Source organism: Parambassis ranga, chromosome 14 (genome assembly GCF_900634625.1).
Source record: "Parambassis ranga chromosome 14, fParRan2.1, whole genome shotgun sequence".
NCBI classification, from domain to species: Eukaryota; Metazoa; Chordata; class Actinopteri; family Ambassidae; genus Parambassis; species Parambassis ranga.
Window position 1 is genome coordinate 2,816,616 of NC_041034.1, and position 18,219 is coordinate 2,834,834.

General features: G+C 43.8%; 1 protein-coding gene across 2 annotated transcripts in view; it reads left to right on the plus strand.

The window, feature by feature from the left end:
- The window catches only part of tmem132e (transmembrane protein 132E), a 339,900-nt gene that overhangs the window by 226,450 nt on the left and 95,231 nt on the right, over positions 1-18,219 (plus strand). Inside the window, exons 1-2 of one of the 2 annotated variants that reach the window (XM_028421319.1) lie at positions 12,925-13,262; positions 13,525-14,506. In XM_028421319.1, the coding sequence (XP_028277120.1) occupies positions 13,184-13,262; positions 13,525-14,506 (1,061 nt within the window). In that variant the 5' untranslated portion in view covers positions 12,925-13,183. Of the gene's footprint in view, positions 1-12,924; positions 13,263-13,524; positions 14,507-18,219 lie in introns of those variants that run through there. The other variant, XM_028421320.1, reaches the window with a different exon arrangement.

The following is an 18,219-nucleotide window of genomic DNA, read 5'->3' on the forward strand; positions in this document are numbered from 1 at the left end:
AATGTAATGTAACACCACCGTGGGGTGGGGTGAGAAGCATCCCTGCCGGCAGTGAAATTTAATGATCAGAGGCCGGGATGTTTAAAAGCAGAGAGGAAATATCCACTGAGACTCTGCCTGCAGCCCCTTTGGCAAATAACATGTGTGTCTACACACCGGCAGCTTCTCCCTGAGAGCCAGAACGGGGTCTCATTTTCATTTTGCTATTGTAGGAAAAAACAAAAAATGACAAGATAACCGCAGACAAAAGCTTCGGAAGCTTTAGCTGATCACCCATAAATTACAGCTCATTCATAATAATAATAAAAAGTGAAATGCAGCAGTAGTTTGACCTCATCAGAATTCTGTTTGGAAATAATTTTTATTTCAGAAAATGTTCGTCTAACGCCAAGATTTGTTTGTTTCTGAACAGCATCACTACACGGAATAAAAGCGAGGCCACACATGAAGCGGCGGCGGTCAGCACTCATTATTTCCCCCATAATAACAGTCTTGAAAGAGTTCTTTGTGTTTGGAGAGGAAGCTCTTTGTAGGTGGCTGTGTGTGACAGAGCAGCGGTCACTGAGTGTATTGGTTCGTTACAGAAAATTAGTTGAACAACCTGGAAACTAATTCCAGCAGAGCACTGATGTGGTTGCCATGGTGCAGAGGAATGTTCCAATTACATGCGAGACGCTTTCTTCATGGTGAGGGTCCACTCTGACATTTAAACTGGTCATTCTGCCTTAAATATCGTTAACCTTTAATACTGATATTTAATATTAGCAAAATCATTGGTGCTGCTAGGTGTTGACAACATGATACACAAAGCAAATATCTGTCATCTACAGGAAGCTTCTCCACCGTTTTTCTTGGCTACCATAGTTACAACTCTTCACCTTGCAGGGCAGTCATGAGATCATGATTTCGCAGAGGTCCATATTTCCAGGTTTCAGGTATGCGCTCGTGGCCAAACCACAGGTGGTTCAGACCAATCCTGTGAAGACGTGCTTGGAGTTATAGGTGTGTTTCTAGGTGTGACAATGGGAAGAAGTGTTATCCTAACAAAGATGGCAGAAGTCATTGAATAACTTCTGCTAGCGGCTAGCTTTCAAAGTTCCTTATCTGCTTGTTGCTTTTCCTTTTTGACGATGTGAGAGGTGGTTTATCAGCTGATGATTTTAGTTAGATGACACGGACTACTTTCACACGAGTGCGTATTTTACCGGCTTCATCTCTGTGTGTTTACAGGGATGAGGACTCGCTGAGACGGTGGCCAAAACTGTCATCTGTGCTACATTTTCTTGTAAAATGCAGAAAACACTTACCTTAAAACACTTAACATAAAACACTTAACTTAAACTTATCTGTGGGCTCAAACAAAAGTCAACAAGAGGGGAAAACAAGAGCGTGCGGCACGTAAAGTCCGGCTTAACATGTGTTAGCATATTAGCATTTCCAGTCGCATTTCATTCTGCAACACAAAATATTGATATAAGTATTACTATTTGTATTTGTTTGTTTGTTTTATAAGATTATTGTAACAAACAGGACAAGTCTGCAACTTATAAATATATATATATATATATATATATATATATATATATATATATAAAAATCTCCTTTTGAAGCAGTTAACTTCCAGGTTAGCCTACAAAAACATGTCCTCCCTGCAGCACTGTATCCACTTTTATTAAATCTTTTATTATATCTTCACGATAAGTTGAGACGTAAAGTCTCAAATCTAGTAACTATTAAGAAATTAATAAGCTTCATATCAGCAGTGGTCCTTTAATCAATGCTTCCCCTCTTCTTCAGTTTATTCCTCGGGGCTTTGTGAAAACATTGAACTTATATAACATCACCTTTTACAGTTTCCTGCCCTTTTTCCAATTATGTAGTTTGCATTTAATCTTCCTGGGATGTATTGATGGGCCGGCACCAGAAGGCTGAAAACATATATGGTAATAAAAAGTATCTTTGTCCAGCGTCGTATCCTCTTACAGTCTTCAGCGGAGCTTTATTATCCCCAGCGGGCTGCAATTAGAGCTGAGCTGCTGAAACTGTTAGAAAAAAAGTACAATGAAAGACAGCCCATGTACAGTACAACTCACAAATCAGCATAATGTAGCATTAATTAGACTCACAGTGATTGCAATGGAGAAAAAAATCAAGTCAGGAAACACAGCGAGTTGAAGTTAACTTCAGTCTGTGAAAAATGTAAAGAGCCATCCGGTGTGGGTGATGTGCATGCATCAGCGTCGTCCTTGCTCCCCCTTTTCCTCCCCCCCGGGGGGAGGGTGGGTAAATTGAGTGTAATGTGAGACTTTTTCAGATTTTTATGGGGGTAACTTAATATATTTTCTCTCATTCCAATCATTTTCCTCCTTTTTATGTGAGGCCTCATCATTTCAGATCCAAAATGTCTATTGTAGGCCTTTAAATATCGATCGCCACGGGGAAATGAGGCCGTTGCATTTGTATAATAATGCAAGGAACAAAAAAGAGGTATAAAGAGTTTAGTTCCACTGATTCTTCTGATTATTTTGAAATGCAAAATATTTGAAATGCATCAAAACTTGTAAGAGAATGCAGGAAATAATACAGTAAATCATTGTCAGAGGGAATCCTGCTGTAGAATATTAGGGACTCGGTTTACCTCACACATACCCCCCACCCCTGTGGGAAACCCTGTTGTTTCCAGCCCCTATAGATCGCGCCAGCCTCAGATGGTATTGAGGCACAGATCGTGCCGCCACCAGGCATTTGCATCCTTTCATCAATACGCCACTAATGCAATGCAGCAGCTCCTCTGTTGAGGAACAGAAGGACGTGGTCGCGCTGCAGCTTCGTAGTTGGAGGGCATCACCCCGCTCCTATAGCCTCAGCGCAGAGCTTTCTGATGCTTGTTGAGGTTTTACTGGTGGGTTCCACCACCCCGGCTGAATTTGAATTTAAAAGCTTCTTTTCTTTGAGCAGTCATTGTGGGATTGTTTTGCAGCATAAAGTCCTGCACTTCTGTTGAAACAGCACGAGTAAAAGGAGCTCTGGTGTTTTTTTTGTCAGTTCAGATCTTCAATGTGCTAAAGAAAGGCAGATATTCTGCACACAGGGGTGGAGGAAGTACTGAAGCTTTGTACCTGAGTAAAAGTACAATTATCCAACAGAATATATATTTAAGTAAAAGTATTACAAGTAAAATTACGCACACAGTGAGTGTGGCTTGTATGTAGGTGGTGGCATTTTGATAAAGAAGATGCAGATGTAGAATGCTCTGGTACATCCATGATATGTAGCCTACAGTGTTATGCAAATGTTTGGGCACCCCTTAGGAAAAATAGACATTAATGGATGGACTTATGCACAGTAGTGGACTTTGACACGGGCGAACCGGGGCAGCCTGGCACACATGGGGGGCCTCACGACCACTTGGAAAAAATTGGGGTCTCACCCGAGTGCAGTTCAACATAGAACTGCCACTGCACCGGCATCATGATTGAGGCACATTATAAAAGCACATATTCATACAACTGTGAGTATGAATGAACACTGTAGAAATGAAGTGGAGTAGAAAGTACAGATAACAGCTGCCACATGTAAAGGAGTAAAAGTATAAAGTATGCGTTATACAGTAACGTATAAATACATAAAAAATTATTTTTTTTTAATTTTATTTATTTTATATTAGTACAGTAACGAAGTACAAATACCTAGTTACTTTCCACCACTGCCTGCACATGAAATGGAAAGTCTGCAGATCAGACAGAAATATGCACGACTGTTTAATGTAAAGGAGACATTCATGGTTTTCTAGCTGCAGCAAACTGCAGAATAGTTTGTTTTTGTAGAATCTTGTTATTGCAAACCGTTTAAAATAAATGAACATTAATGGGGGTCTTATTAAGCCTCTGAATGTAAGAACATAGGCAGGAATCCAGCACCAGTGATGAGAGGGAATAGACCCAAAAGCAACTTTCCACATTACACAGTCCTTTTTGCATGATAATTGATCATATTTGTAAGTTAAGAGCGTTTAACATTTGGCCTTTGAAAGCAGTGTCGGGCCATCGTTGAGCTGTCAGGTCTGTAAATTCACCATTTATCTGAGCTGTTTAGCTGTGTTCACAGCCGTTTGTGTCAAAACTCAATAATCAATGGGAGGGTCACGTGGAGCAGATTTTTCAGCTCAGTGTGTGAAGTGCATTGATGCACAATCAAAATAACGTGACACTGATGGAGGACACTGCAGGCTTTAAGTGTCTGCTAATAGATTTTCATTCTAAAACATGGACAGAAAAATGAAATCACAACAGAACAGTGCAGAGAACAAGGTCTCAGTTCCAAAACATAACGACAGGACAGGCAGCTCAACTAGCTACAAGTTCAACCTCTGTGCATCTTATATTTACATGAACAACATGGTAGTTATGATGTTTTAATCAGCTGGTCTTCGCCAGGAACATGTAGCATGAGGTCGATATTTCAGTCCATTAACAGCAAATGCTGAGGAATCATGCAGCTGGAGCGGTTTTACTCTCACAGTAGTTTCTGTTCATGTCATCTGACCTTCGGCCATGTGTCTCGGACACTCAGGTGAAGAGTAGGGCTGAGCTCTCCTCAGGGGCGGAGGAGGAAGCTGGTCAGACCTGGCAGACCCAAACGTATGGTGCGGGTCTGTTTGGCTGAACCCTCGACCAACTCCCACCTCCAGGAGAGCTTCACCCAGATTCAGGGAGGTTGGGTCATTGAGTCTGAGTGTCGATGCAGCTGTCCTAAGTTGTGGACGCAAAGCCTCCGGTGCCTGTCATGGCGGCAGTCCCTGGACCTGGTGGTCAGGGGTGCCGTCAAGCTGAAGAAGGAGTCCTATCGAGCCTGGTTGGCTTGTGGGACTCCTGAAGCAGCTGATAAGTATCGGCAGACCAAGCGTGCTGCAGCTAGAGCAGGTGTGGAGGCAAAAACTTGGGTCTGGGAGGAGTTTGGAGAGGCCATGGAGGGGGGCTATCGGGACAAACTCCTGTTAGTCCTCCTCCACCTTTAATGGTTTTTACAAATGTATCTGAATGCAACTTTAATGCAGATATATCAGATGACTCCTAAAAGCTGCTTGTTATTTTAAATTATAAAGCCAATGTTTGGTGAAAGTTACTGTGAATAACAACCAGATAACAAAAGCTAAAGTTAATTCACATTCTTGTGAAAACTTTTGAGAAGATTGCCCTGAAAACCTGCAGTGATGAGTCACATGGTTTGGTCTTTCGTTGACGTTAGCTTTAGCCTTGCTCTTCACTCGTAGCTCCTCATGATCAAAGAAGAGTGTGGGTGGCGGGGTTTGTGCCTCTTCAAAGAGTTCTTAAGACAAAAACGTCTTTTTTTCCTGCAACACCTTTTCTGTTTTTAAGCTCAGCTTTTGAATATTTGGTTGGTAAATATTTGATGCCGATGTGTCGCTCAACGATGGACTCTTCCTTTAAAAAGGTCTCCACTGCTGGCGTAGTTCCGCCTGCACCATCAGAGCGACCCATCGGATAAATTATGGATGATTTTATGGGAGCATATAAAGGATCAATGATGAATTTTCCACTGGTGGTGTCACACTGGTTATATATCCTTCCTTTTTAATCTGCAAATTATGCCTCATTAAAAGCTACCCTATGAATTTAATTCAGAAGTACGGTAAATTACAGAAAATCAGATTTTTCTTTACAGATAAAACACTCCACATCTGCTAATTGAGGCCCCGTAGTCACGGCAGCGCAGCTTTGTTTTCTTACTTACTGTCCAGAGGAAGTGATTGATTGAAATCTGAGTAAAGTCCTGAAGCCCACACAGGGATCGAGTCGAACAGAAGGAGCTGGTGGAGATCAGGACTTCTTTTGTTGTCCCCTCCAGTCAGGGAGGACTGTTAGAATATCCTCTAAACTGTCAGTAATTTGTGTTTCTCCTTGACATTAGTGCTGAAATGACACACACACACACTGTAACAGTATATATATATACACCTGTTCATGTGCTACACAGCCACGTGAATGATTCAATGTCCATTAGTTGAAAAGGTCATGCAGCATCTGTGGACGGCCGGGGAATAGAATGTTAATAAGAGACTTCCATGGGGGTTCTTTATTCTATTAAAGGGGCCATTTAAAGCTGAACAAGGGATGGCTTTTAGAGTTCTTTAAAGGGCAGAAAGGATGGAAACAGTTTTTTATTATTACTTTATTTCTACAGAGTTGTTCAGATTTATCATAGTTTTACTGACATGCAGTAAATAATTAACTTTCATCACATGGCTTTGTACAGTATTCACTGCAGAATTCATTTGCAGAAAAGGCTGTTGCTATGTGTATCAGCCTGTTGCTATGTGTATCGGCCTGTTGCTATGTGTATCAGCCTGTTGCTATGGAAAACTTTCTGACCACAGAGGAGACTTGTATCCGATCCACTACAGAAAATAACATCACAATAATTTTTAATATCAGGACGAACCTTCCAGAACTTCATCCATAGAGCAGTTTGGAGTCTTGGAGCCAGCGCTCTAGAGGACTTGTGAGGAACTGCAGCTTATGACATTTCATGTTGGCTTCACTCATTTAATGGAATAAAATCAATTATACACTGTGATTGATTGATTCAATAGAGGACACCAAACCTAGCTGCCAGGACGAATGTCTGGAACAAAGCTGTAACCAAACATCCACCCCTCCACCTCTTCTATAGCTGTGATAGATTAGAAGCAAACAGCTTCTGGATTTTTTCTACTGTCCTCCTCATGGATCCAGACCCACACTCTGCAGCACGGTGGACCTTAACTGGCCTTCATGTCTGCTGTGACGCTGCTTGAACATGATGTGATTACTGACGTGGTCTTTCACATGTTAGATTTGTTTAATCTGATGGAAACGTGCCGGACGTGTGCGTGTGACGCTTCGGTGGGGGGGAGGGACACGCGGTGTAGTGAAATGTACGACAAACAGCCTGTGGAATGACTGATTTGACGCTAAATGACCAAAGTGATCTGATTTCATGCAAACCTTCCCCAGTGAGGCCGGAGCATGAATGTAATTTGATGCGCACACAGAGATGAACACTGAGGAAACATAAAGCCACAGACTCTAAGTGTGAGTTAATCCGGCTGCAGTCCGTATGCTAAAGGTTACCGAGGTCTGACAGAGATGGAAATAGACCTTCCTGGGAAAGGAGGGGGGGGGGGGGGGGGGGGCAGAGAAATAGGACAAACTCGAGTGTTTTAAGTGCTAATACAGCCTCCATCCCCAGGCTAGATTATCTTTTCATCTGCACTTTATATTGCATTCATAGCTAATTGAATGGTAATGTGAGCCATTTTAGATTATGGGGCTTTTATTTGCATACAAGTCTCAGCAGAAATGTGAAATTAAAAGTTGACAAGAGAAAGTGTCTCTGCCGAACAGCACTCCGGCTTATCAAGGCTGTTATTTAACAGTTCAGAGTGATAGCGGTATAGTTACTGCTGGCAGCGGTGTGAACGGAGGGCGGGAATGTGGGGCCGAGATAAAGATCGATAGGAAAACCCTCCACGCCGGCACATTAGTGATGCTGTGAGGATGCTCCATCTCTCTCTGAGCACCCTCAACAATTTTTCCTGACCTTTTACTTGAGGAGACGTTTATGTACTTCTCTTGCTCAAGATCAAATGTCTGCCCTCTTCATAACATCCTCTATATATTTCCCCTTGACTTGGAAGACCGCTTTCATGTCTCACAGCTTTTGAGTGGACAGCACGGCACAGCACATATATTTTAGTTATGAAACAAGGCTTTTTTCCTCTCCACTGTAGTCAGCTGAATATTTTTGAGGAGATGAAACAGTGGCACGACGTCCTGATCCTCTAATGGCTCAGACACACTGACATCAAAGAAGCTACAGCGATGAAGCCTGAGTGTGGCATCGCTTCTATCCGGGCAGAAAAGTTGCACCACAAAGACGGCAGCCAACACGCATGTGTGATATGTGCCTGCAAAGAGAGGCAATAACTCCTCACACCAGTAGGTGGCAGTAGGCTCAGTGAGCTGTATTCTTTCTCTTCTTAGAGACAACTTCCTGTTCCATAGGGGGCGCTTAGTCCAGCGTCTACCGAAGCCCACAAATGTAACTTTCAATGTTTTTGTCTAGAGGTTGGTGTAACTTGTTACCTAGAGGGAGTTTGCTAAAAGGGGCAGGGCACACAGGTGCAGGAAATGACTGCTCGATGAGCTGTGCTGCTTCTAAACCAGAGAATTCCAATATGGAGGACTTCCTCTCTGGGCCTCCTCATCCATGGTGGCATACACAGCATACTCCAGAACAAATTTATTCCAAAAAAGTCAAAATGATCCACCTACCTAGTTAAATTATTTTTTTTAAATGTACCCATACCAGTTAGGAGCAACTAGACAGGTCTGTGTGTCATGAGGCAGTCTGTGGGCATTAAGTGAAGATAGAGGCTGCTAAACGGATGATAATAAACAGCAATAAAAATAGACATTCCTCTTTTTACAGTGTATTTTAACTCATAAAACTAGCTGACACACTTAATCAGCCCATCATCAATGAATGAACCTAGGTTAGCAGACAGTGGCTAACTGGCTAATTCAGTTAAAAGTGACTGACATCATGATTGAGGGACGCCTTCACTCTCCATCCGCATCCAGATTCTGAACTCCCATCAGTCCGGCAGTACAGTCCTCTCTGTCGGCCTGTAGTGTCCATCTGTCTGTCCGGTTTGTTGTCCTGCCCCAACAACATGCATGTTGTTTAAAGATCTTGTATTTATGGTAAAAGCTCTCATTCCTTCAATCATTCACACAAACATGCAATGACGCAAGCAATCAGGAGAGAGTCAGACATCTGTGTTATTAACGATCTTTGGAGAACTGTGAGGAATGATGATAGACGAACATGAAAACATTTTCTGAATGGTATTCGATCGCCCCTCATCACCCCCCCCCCCTCCCTTTTATGATCGACCCCTGATGTAAAAGACTGATAGATTGTTTTAACTCTGATTAACACAGGGAGCTCTCTGCAGCACCCTCTAGGTTAAATGCAGCTAGTTTTGGTGCACTGGCGTGCAAAGTGGAAAGACTCCAATCAAAGTGTCACCAATGTCTCCCCATTATGCTCAATTAAAAAGCTGCCAACAGGTCAGATTAGTGCCAACGATGCCGCATAAATCAGACCCACACACACACATAAGTTTGAGTTTTTACTTTTTGTGTGAGTGATGACACATTTTCCTTTCAACATAAGAATCTGACTGAAAAAAGCTACATATTTTTGATGTTTTTCAAAGAAAATTTAGTTCAAAAACATGTTTTGATGATAAATTTATGAACTGGGATACATCAGCAGTACTGCTGGAATCATTTGTATTTTATTCTCTGACTCATCTGTCTGTGCAGGCTGCTACAGCCTGAAAGTGGCCCAATATTTTCATTAATTGACAACAGACAAATAATCTGATCAATAGAAAGTGCCCTTAGACAAGAAACCCACTCACTGCCGCACACACACACACACACAGAGCAGATGTTTCACATAATGGGAGCACAACAGGAAGAGAATTCAATTCAATTTGGCCTGAGGTCTAATAGGACATCAAGTGGAAGAGGAAGGCGATAGGGTTTCACACTGGAAGCCCATCTGTGCGTGCGCTCCCCTTCAAACACGCCAACCCCTCTGATGTTGTGTGGCCAGAGTGAGACAAGCACACCCTGATGCATCGTGGGTTGTAATCACCCTCTCAAATGAAGCCGCGAAGGCTCAGGGTGGAGAGCAAAGGGTGCGCAGAGCCGTTTGTGTTTAATGGCATTCGGTGCCTGTGTTTGTGTCATCGGACAGTTTCATTGCATTTAAAAGGGATTAGGGAGGCTCCCATGGTGCAGTCAGGTGACTTTCAGGCCCCTATAGCGTGACAGGTATCGATGTCAGTGAGGCTTCAGAGTGTTTCCCAGAGGCTACCCACCATTATAAACATCCACAGTCCTCCACAGAAACAGGGAGTACTCCAAAGTCCAATCCTAACAACAGGACGGTGGAAAGTCTTACATCGATAAAATACAGTTATGTATGTTGGTACTGTAACAAACATGACTGAGCACAGTTTAAACTGCAGCAGCAGACTGTTTAATTCTCATTTATCATGGTAGTTGGAGGTGAAATCAATGTTTTCCCCAGTAGATAAAGTGGAAGTGGGACTTTACCCCCACCGAGGTGCTGCCGTTATTTAGGGGTTTAGACAGAAAAGACCTCCGATCACTACATACTCCAGCAGTTTTGATTGGAGGATTCTCACCTCAGCCCATTACAGAAAATAAGAAGACCTTGAAGAACCACTGGTATTGATTTGATCCAAAAAAACACCAAAAACCAAATGAACCACAGCCACTCACAGCTTTACTAACCGTGTTTTTTCCAGAGCTCCAGCACATTAAATGTGAAGCAGCAGAATAACAACCTTTTCAAACTGCTCTGCCAATAAGAGCAGAGTCTTTTTAATGGGTTTATGTGCATTTAAAAAAAACCCACATATGTGCTAATTCCAGGGTATGAACTACAAAAAAGGCTGCTTCACTTTTACACTGGACTAAAACACACTAAAACACCCACTAACATCTGGATTAGGCTCCAAAAGAAAGGTCTATCATGAGGGCTGGAACTCTGTGTTCAAAAACATTTCTCAATATGTTGTAATATGAAATATTTGTACTCACAGATATGTATTTGAATGCCTCTAAGACGATCCTCTCCTTATGCTTGTTCACAAGCTACACATGAATCTGCTGCAATTAACACAACAGGTCCAGCTTGTTTTACACAAAGCACAGAGACTATATGTGCCCATCGGCATTGAGAGCGATCCTACCCTGTCTATGCACTAAATTCAGTGTACAAAGGGCTTACTCTCCAGTCCTACTGTACTCATTTTGAGTTGCAAACACTTTTTTTTAACCCCCACGTTCCTAATGTGGCCCTGCGGCCTCCCTGTGTTTAAGTGAACAGATGCAGCGCAGACAATCCGTCCAAGTGGGGAGCTCTAAGAGCTAAATAACCACTAAAAACAGCATCAAGCTGGAATCCATTTTGTTGTGGGCTGTTCGGCCAGCAGCAGGTGCTCGTCGAGCGCAGCCAGGCGCTGTCCTGAGTGAGTGCTGTGCTGGAGGCCACCTCGAGCTGTTGTCGGAGTGTTTTTAAAGAGCTCAGGCTGCAGGTCCTTGGGTTGAAGGTTTTTCTCAGAGAGGTCCAGGCTTAATGGAGCAGAGTGGACGGCAGCAGATACTGAACTTTAACACAAAGCAGTGAAATCATACAGAGGTAGAGAAAGGCTCAGTCAGGGCTCAGAACTCTGAGAGGAAGAAGTTGCAGAGTTTTGAAGAGAAAAAGTCAGTGTTCTGACTGTAATCTCAGGATTTTGAATGTTTTTCCTCAGAATTCGGAGAATTAAGTCAAAATTTTGAGATGAAATTGATAAATTCAGATTTTGCTTGTTATTATTTGAATTCTAAGATATAACTGAGGAAAAAAGACCACCCTTTCCTCTAAATTATCACTTTTCCTAAAAATAAGTCATAATTCTTATAATTAACTCAAAATTCTGAAATCTTTGAGATTGAATTCTGACTTTCCTGATTACTTTTGTACTCATAGAATTTTCCATTCCTTTAAGAATGTTGTCATTTTCTAAACTCTGAGATATAAGTCAGGAAAGGCGGAGGAGGAGAAGCTTAAATGCAGCCTTATTTCTTTTCAGAACAAATTTTGACTTTTTTCCTCAGAATCTGACTTTTACTACAAAAAAACATGTATTCTGACTTTAATCATAAACACAAACTTCAAGTCATATTTCTCATTTCTGTGGCTTTGATCCACTGTATGGAAGCTTAAAAACTTTATTAAAGTTGTGTCTCACACATGTTGTTGTGTGAAGTTGTGCTGTAACATGTAGGGTTGATGGTAACAGTGGGGCAGAGAGCGATACAGCTTTAGGGACAGTTTGTGGATTACTCGCATATTTGTTAGTGATAATCACAAGAACCTCTCTCTCTCACACACACAGTCACACACACACTTACAGCCCTGTGAGTTAGAGGGTCGATAACGCCTAGACAGACTCCTAAGTTCCTCCAACCTTCTCTATGGATACGACTGCTCATTTGTAAGTGTGGGATGTTTCCACGGCTTCATCTTTTGTTTGCCATTCACTTTACGGAGGCCACACACACACACACACACAAGTGGATCCCACTCTCTTTTATTGTGGGAATTCCAGGCACATGAGTGAAGCAGTGATACCCCTCCCCCTCTTGAGCCAGTGTCCCCCCCCCCCCCCCCCCCCCCCCCCCCCCCCCCCCCCCCCCCCCACACACACACACACACACACACATTCTCATGGATATCTCATGGGGCTAAAGCAGACGAGGAGGAGGAGGAGGGAAGCAGAGCTAGGCTAATTCATCAATAACCTTTACCTAATCCCTCCCTTTCCCTTCTTTTCTCTCTTACTCTCTCACTCTGCCTAGAGGCATTCAAGCAGTACATCCATCCCCCACTCTACCTCACACACACACACACACACACACACATAGAGTCTGCTTCAACACGTCCAGAGAGAGAGAGAGAGAGAGAGAGAGAGAGGATGAATCGAGCTGGAGAGTGTTATTTCTTTTGCCTGTGTGTGTGTCTGTGTGTGTGGTGTAAGTTGAGTCCTCTGAGGGCTGTGTGTGTCTTAGCTATGACCCGCAGCTAAAATGGTGATTATAGACTAGAGACTAGGTGTGGCAAGATGGGGCGGCGTCAGAGGCTTTGTCTGTAGTTCTCCTACAGCCCACCAACTGGGGAGGAGGAGGAGGAGGAGGAGGAGGCTCTGCCTGCCTGCCTGTCTATCAGAGTGTGTCCCGGAGCCATGCACAGTCTGGGATTGAAAGAGTCGCTGTGTGTGGGGCTGAACCACTCTTACACCGAGACATAAGCCACAGGGAATCAGACCGGCACAAGTTCAAGAAGCTCCGCGCCGGCAACCAGAACATGACCAAGTGAAGAACCAACTGCCGGAGCTGTTTTCTCTCTGTTTTTTTTTTCCATTCATCTGAAGGAGAAACTTCTGTGGAGTGTATCACAAAGCTTCAGAAAGATTTTGTTCATTCTTCTCAGATTTAAAGGATGAGATTTCAATGATAAAACCGTTTGGAATATGGGAGTTTTAATCTCGGATTTGGACCATGGGGACAGGCAACTCTGTGTTTGTGCTCAGCTCTGGGTAGTTCTGATAAGTATGTGACGTTTATTCTCTTTGTTCTGTATTATTTTGAGGTGTTGTTGGCGTGTTTTCCCCCAACAAGTGGGACACCAGTGTGGTTTTGGATTCTTCAGATTAAAAGCCTAACACACTCCGTTGGTCAGCCTCTGCTCGGGACACTTGACAGAGACCAGTTATCCTCTGATTTATGTGTATTGACCTCCACAGCTGACTGATAGAGCACTTCCTGATTGTTAATTGTTCATCTCTCTCTCTCTCTCTCTCTCTCCTCACAGCTCTTGCCGGTAAACTCTCCCCAACCAGCTCAGATGCCCTCCTCAGCTCCTCAGCAATGACAGCCAGCCCCTCGCCACCCAACGTGTACCTTCCCGCCAACTTCAAAATGTCCAATGCACAACTGGCTTTCTTTCTGCGGGAGGTCCAAATCACAGGACAGACAGTTGGCGGCGGTGGTGGTGGTGGTGGCAGGAGCAGCAGCCCCAGTGTGGGGCATCCGCTACAGCGCTCGGAGAGTTTTGTGGTTTTCCAGACAAAAGACCTCCCCGCCATCAACATAAGCTTTGGGCCTTTTGCCCGGGACCAGGCCCTGTCCAAGGAGTTGCTCCAGCCAGCCAGTCCTCTGGACATTCCAGGCCAGCTGACAGTCAACTGGAAGGTGCGGGCGTTCATAGTGCAGGCGCGGGTCTTCTCCAACAACCCTACCGTCCAGGTGTTTTTCTACATCGCCGGCCGGGACTGGGACGACTTCAAGGCTCAGGACAAGCTCCCGTGCGTCCGTCTGCATGCCTTCCGGGACGTCAGAGAGATTAAAACCTCCTGCCGCATGAAAGGCAACCTGGCGCAGTGCTTGGCCCAGCTGGAGCTACCTCCGTCCTGGTTTAACACCAACGTGGCCCCACTGGGTCGCAGGAAAGGCTCCGGAGATGGGCTCTTGGACGGGCTGACAACTGAGACCCTCCAGGCTGAGCTCTACTACACACTGCATGAGCCTAATCAGGAAGGGGAGTGCAGTGAGGGTTCAGGTCACAGGGGCAGCGGTGGTGCTGCATCCAGGGGAGAGCCTCTGTCACAGCACCCTCTGCTGCGCATCGGAAGCATCAGCCTGTACCAGGCCAGTCAGGAGCAGCTGCTGGTGGACAAGCAGCTGGATAAGAACATGTTCCTCAGGCTGCCTGAAAAGCCCCTGAAGCCCGGAGAGACCCTTAAAATCTCCCTGTACCTGATGCCCAACTCCACAGTGGAACAGTTCACCCTCAAGTAAGTCTGCTTCATTTCATCTGTGTACATGCAGGTTTTTACATGCACTGCAGAAGCCTGTTCACTGAATTTTCCAGTTTCCATGCAATCATTTGGCCAAGATTTATTGATGAACAGATTACTCGCCTGCTCTGCCAGCATTAGTAATTTCTTTCCTGTCATAAACTGCTGCCTTATAATTCCCTTTATAATTATGCTCGTCCATAATCGTCGCAATTTGTCCAAAGGTTTAGGCTTAAGGCAGCAGGACTGCATGTAAACAAAGCTGCAGAGAGTGAGTGTAACTTCACAAACAGGCCTTCAGTGATGGAACAGTTAACACCGTGCCGGATGTCTTTGTTTAAGCATCATAATCATCATCAGGTTTATCCCAGATTCATACTGCAGCATGAAAGTGTTCAAAACTCTCGCTTTAAGCACACAAAGTCGCCATTAATGTTCATTCCGGGGCCTAAAGAGACAAATGAGCATGTAATCACACATTTCATCCCTCATTAATTCCTCCTTCACTGAGCCAAGTGATGTGCCAGCAGTAATTAGAGTCAGGTAAGATAAAGAGGAGACGACAGGGTTAAAGTGCAGCAGTGGTGGAAGGTTCACCTTCTGAAACGGTGGCTTCCAGCCAGAGACTGGGTCCTCTCTGTCCTGCATGAATAATTTGCATTGAACTGCTGCTCAAAGCAGTTTGTGTTCAAAGGCCAGGTAATGGTTACAGAAATAACCCTTTAGAACTCACTGTGGTGCTCAAACTGTTGTCAGTGTCATCTTTACTGCAGAGCATCGCTGAAACCAGCCAAGTCTTTACTTATAGCACATTTATTTTTACACATAGTCCCCTCCTACATCCTTCTTACAAGCAGAAGATGACCTCCATACAGTGGGGAACAGTGGCAATGATGTCACAATAGTGACCACTGAGCTCCTTTGCCATCTTGGGGAAGGTGTAGCAGTCAGAAGAAGTCAGGTGAACATTAGTTCTTCTATTCATTCCTGCTGTTAAGTTGGTTGTAGGGTTCAGGTACTTTAGGGTTTAGGTAATATTTGGCACCTGAATGATGCACTGCACATGTGCACTGACTCTCTGGATAGCAGTGATAGGAGTAAAAAGTAGATTAGCAGCAGTGCTAGGTTGGAGCAGACCGTTATTGTTATAGTATTAGTTAAAGTAATGAAGGAAGAGCCATCTTTGGACTTTATGTGAAATATCTTCACATGGGAGGAATTCAAGAGAAGTTTGGATGTGCACTGATGGAGGTGCCTGGATGACAGTAGCATATATGGGTCAAGCCATTGGTACCCTGCCTACTGCTAATACCTGAGGTGCCACACTATTGGTGTTTCAACATGGAGGTCTGTTGAGTTTGACTCATTTTTGGAGCCAGCCATCAATGTGAGGAACTGCAGTTTTAGGTGCTTCATTTGTTAGCCAGAGATGTAGTCACCTGCTTTTAATGGCCTGAACATTGACAGCAACCTATTCAACATTGTCACCTCACATATTGTTGTTAAAGATATTATCACTTGAAAGGCTCTTCAGGCTGTGTTTCAGTTCAGGAGCTGCATCCTCCAGAGGACAAAGGCCACGCCGGCTGGCCTTTGAAAGGACCTCTACCTGTTCCATCCTTTAGTATGGGTGAAAGGCAGGCTACATCTGAAGGAGCCTTTGAAACTGAACCGCCTCTTTTGTGCCACTCTCAGCCTTCAAACGCAGCCTTTGACAGATGCAGCCTCCAAATTGAGTGTTTAGTGCACAATATCTCTGCTTGAATCATAGCTGCCTTTGTCAGAGAGCATCATTAAATACAGGTTTCAGAGGAGGATTCATGCCTGTGCTTTCCTGCTACCTTCCTCTGTTTCCACATATTTTTCTTCTCTGAGCATCAGTGTTCATTTTTATATTCTCTGACATTAGAAGCGTGTCTCTGAAGGACTGTAATGGGCTGTTACAGTAAATAATATTTGCCAGTGTTAAATTTCTGAGCTTGACCCTCCGCCTGTGGAAACAGAGCCGGGGGAGCGGCTCTCCGGTCTCTGCTCTCCTCTGCTCTGCTCGGCTGTCAGCACAATATTCAGGGGTAGAGAATAAAATGATTATTTGCACTCGACAAAGCTTCAGGAAAGTTCCTTTTGTTTTTTTTTACTGGCTCGTAGGCGTGGAGCCATGAAGAAGAGCCATTATGGTGTAAAGCAGGAGCAGCGATGATGAAACACACTGTAAATATGATTGTTGTAATCTCACACACAGCCCGATGTAGAGATTTAATGTAGAGTATTAATTAAGCTTCATTAAGCTCCAGCTGAAGGGAAAGGCTCATTTCTCCCCGCAGATGTGTTTTATTCATTATGACTCTGACAGTTAAAACACACCTGTTCACTTCTTCTGTGGTAACACGTGGCTTCCACTGGAATGACTTCTTTTGTACCTGCGTCAGCTCCAATGAGTTCAATTTTTAGCAGGTTGTACAGTTTTTGTTACATTAACCCCTTGTATGCTGGAAAAGAGGTGACCTTTATCTGAACTAGTACTGAACATATAAATGTGCATCACCTTCTAGGTTGGTGCTGGTGTTTATCAGCTCCAGTTGGCAGCATGACACTCATTTTATCCCCTCTCATTTCCGCTGGTATAGTCAGCGACTCACAGATTCCACAAATTCCTCTTTTCTACTTAATTATTAATTGGCACATTATCGTGTCTATGACAAGGCTAGTGACTGAATTAAAGATCAATTCACATGATATATTTAGTCAAAATTACATTTACCAGACTTGTTTATCAGACTTGTTGCTCCCAGTGATCAGAACTTTGTCTATAGCAACAGATTGTTACCCATAGCAACAGTGTGTTCCTCAGAAATAACAGACTACAGCAAGTTAATACAGAGGTTAACAGCTGTAACAGCTTTCAGGCTGCTCTGGCTGTGTTTTTGCCTGTTGTTTTTCTGTTTTGGGTGCAAATCAGGTACCGTACATCTGTCCCCAGATTTGGCACATTTAGAGTTACCACCACTTTCCCAAGGTGAAGAAGGAGCTCAGTGGTCGCTATTTCGAACAGTTAGCATGATGCTGTGGCCCACAGAAGGGATCTGTCTGTGTCATGACCTCTACATGTGTAAATGCACACACTTACACACACTTATACACACTCTATAGTAGGTACTTACACTATCGTTTAAAAGTTTGGGCTCACTTGCCCAAACTTTGTATGGAATATATACAAAGGTATACAGAGGCCCTTTCCCAGCAGCCATCACTCCTGTGTTCTAATGCTACATTGTGTTAGCTAATCGTGTTAAAAAGGCTAATTGATGATTAGAAACCTCCTGTGAAATGATGTTAGCACAGCTGAACTGTTATGCTGATCAGTGAAGCTGTAGAACTGGCCTGGTGACCCCAGACTTTGGAACGGTAGTGTGTTTGCTGAGGGAACAGTGACCAAAGTGAAACATGTGATGATGAACACTGATTTTTAGTCCTTCAGCTCTGTGGAACGTTGTGATCACATTTGAAACGGCGCTCAGAAGGAGTTACAGGCCAGAGACAGACCTCAGAGTGTTGTGTAGAGTTCTGCTTTAACCTGTCTGCTTTACTGTGACACAGAGAGAGCAAACAGCATTTGAAAAGCTGAACAAAAGGCCACATTGGCCCATTTCTCACCATCAATTTGTGTTTTTTTTTTTTTTAAACCTGCAGAAAGCTTCTGCTGTGTGATG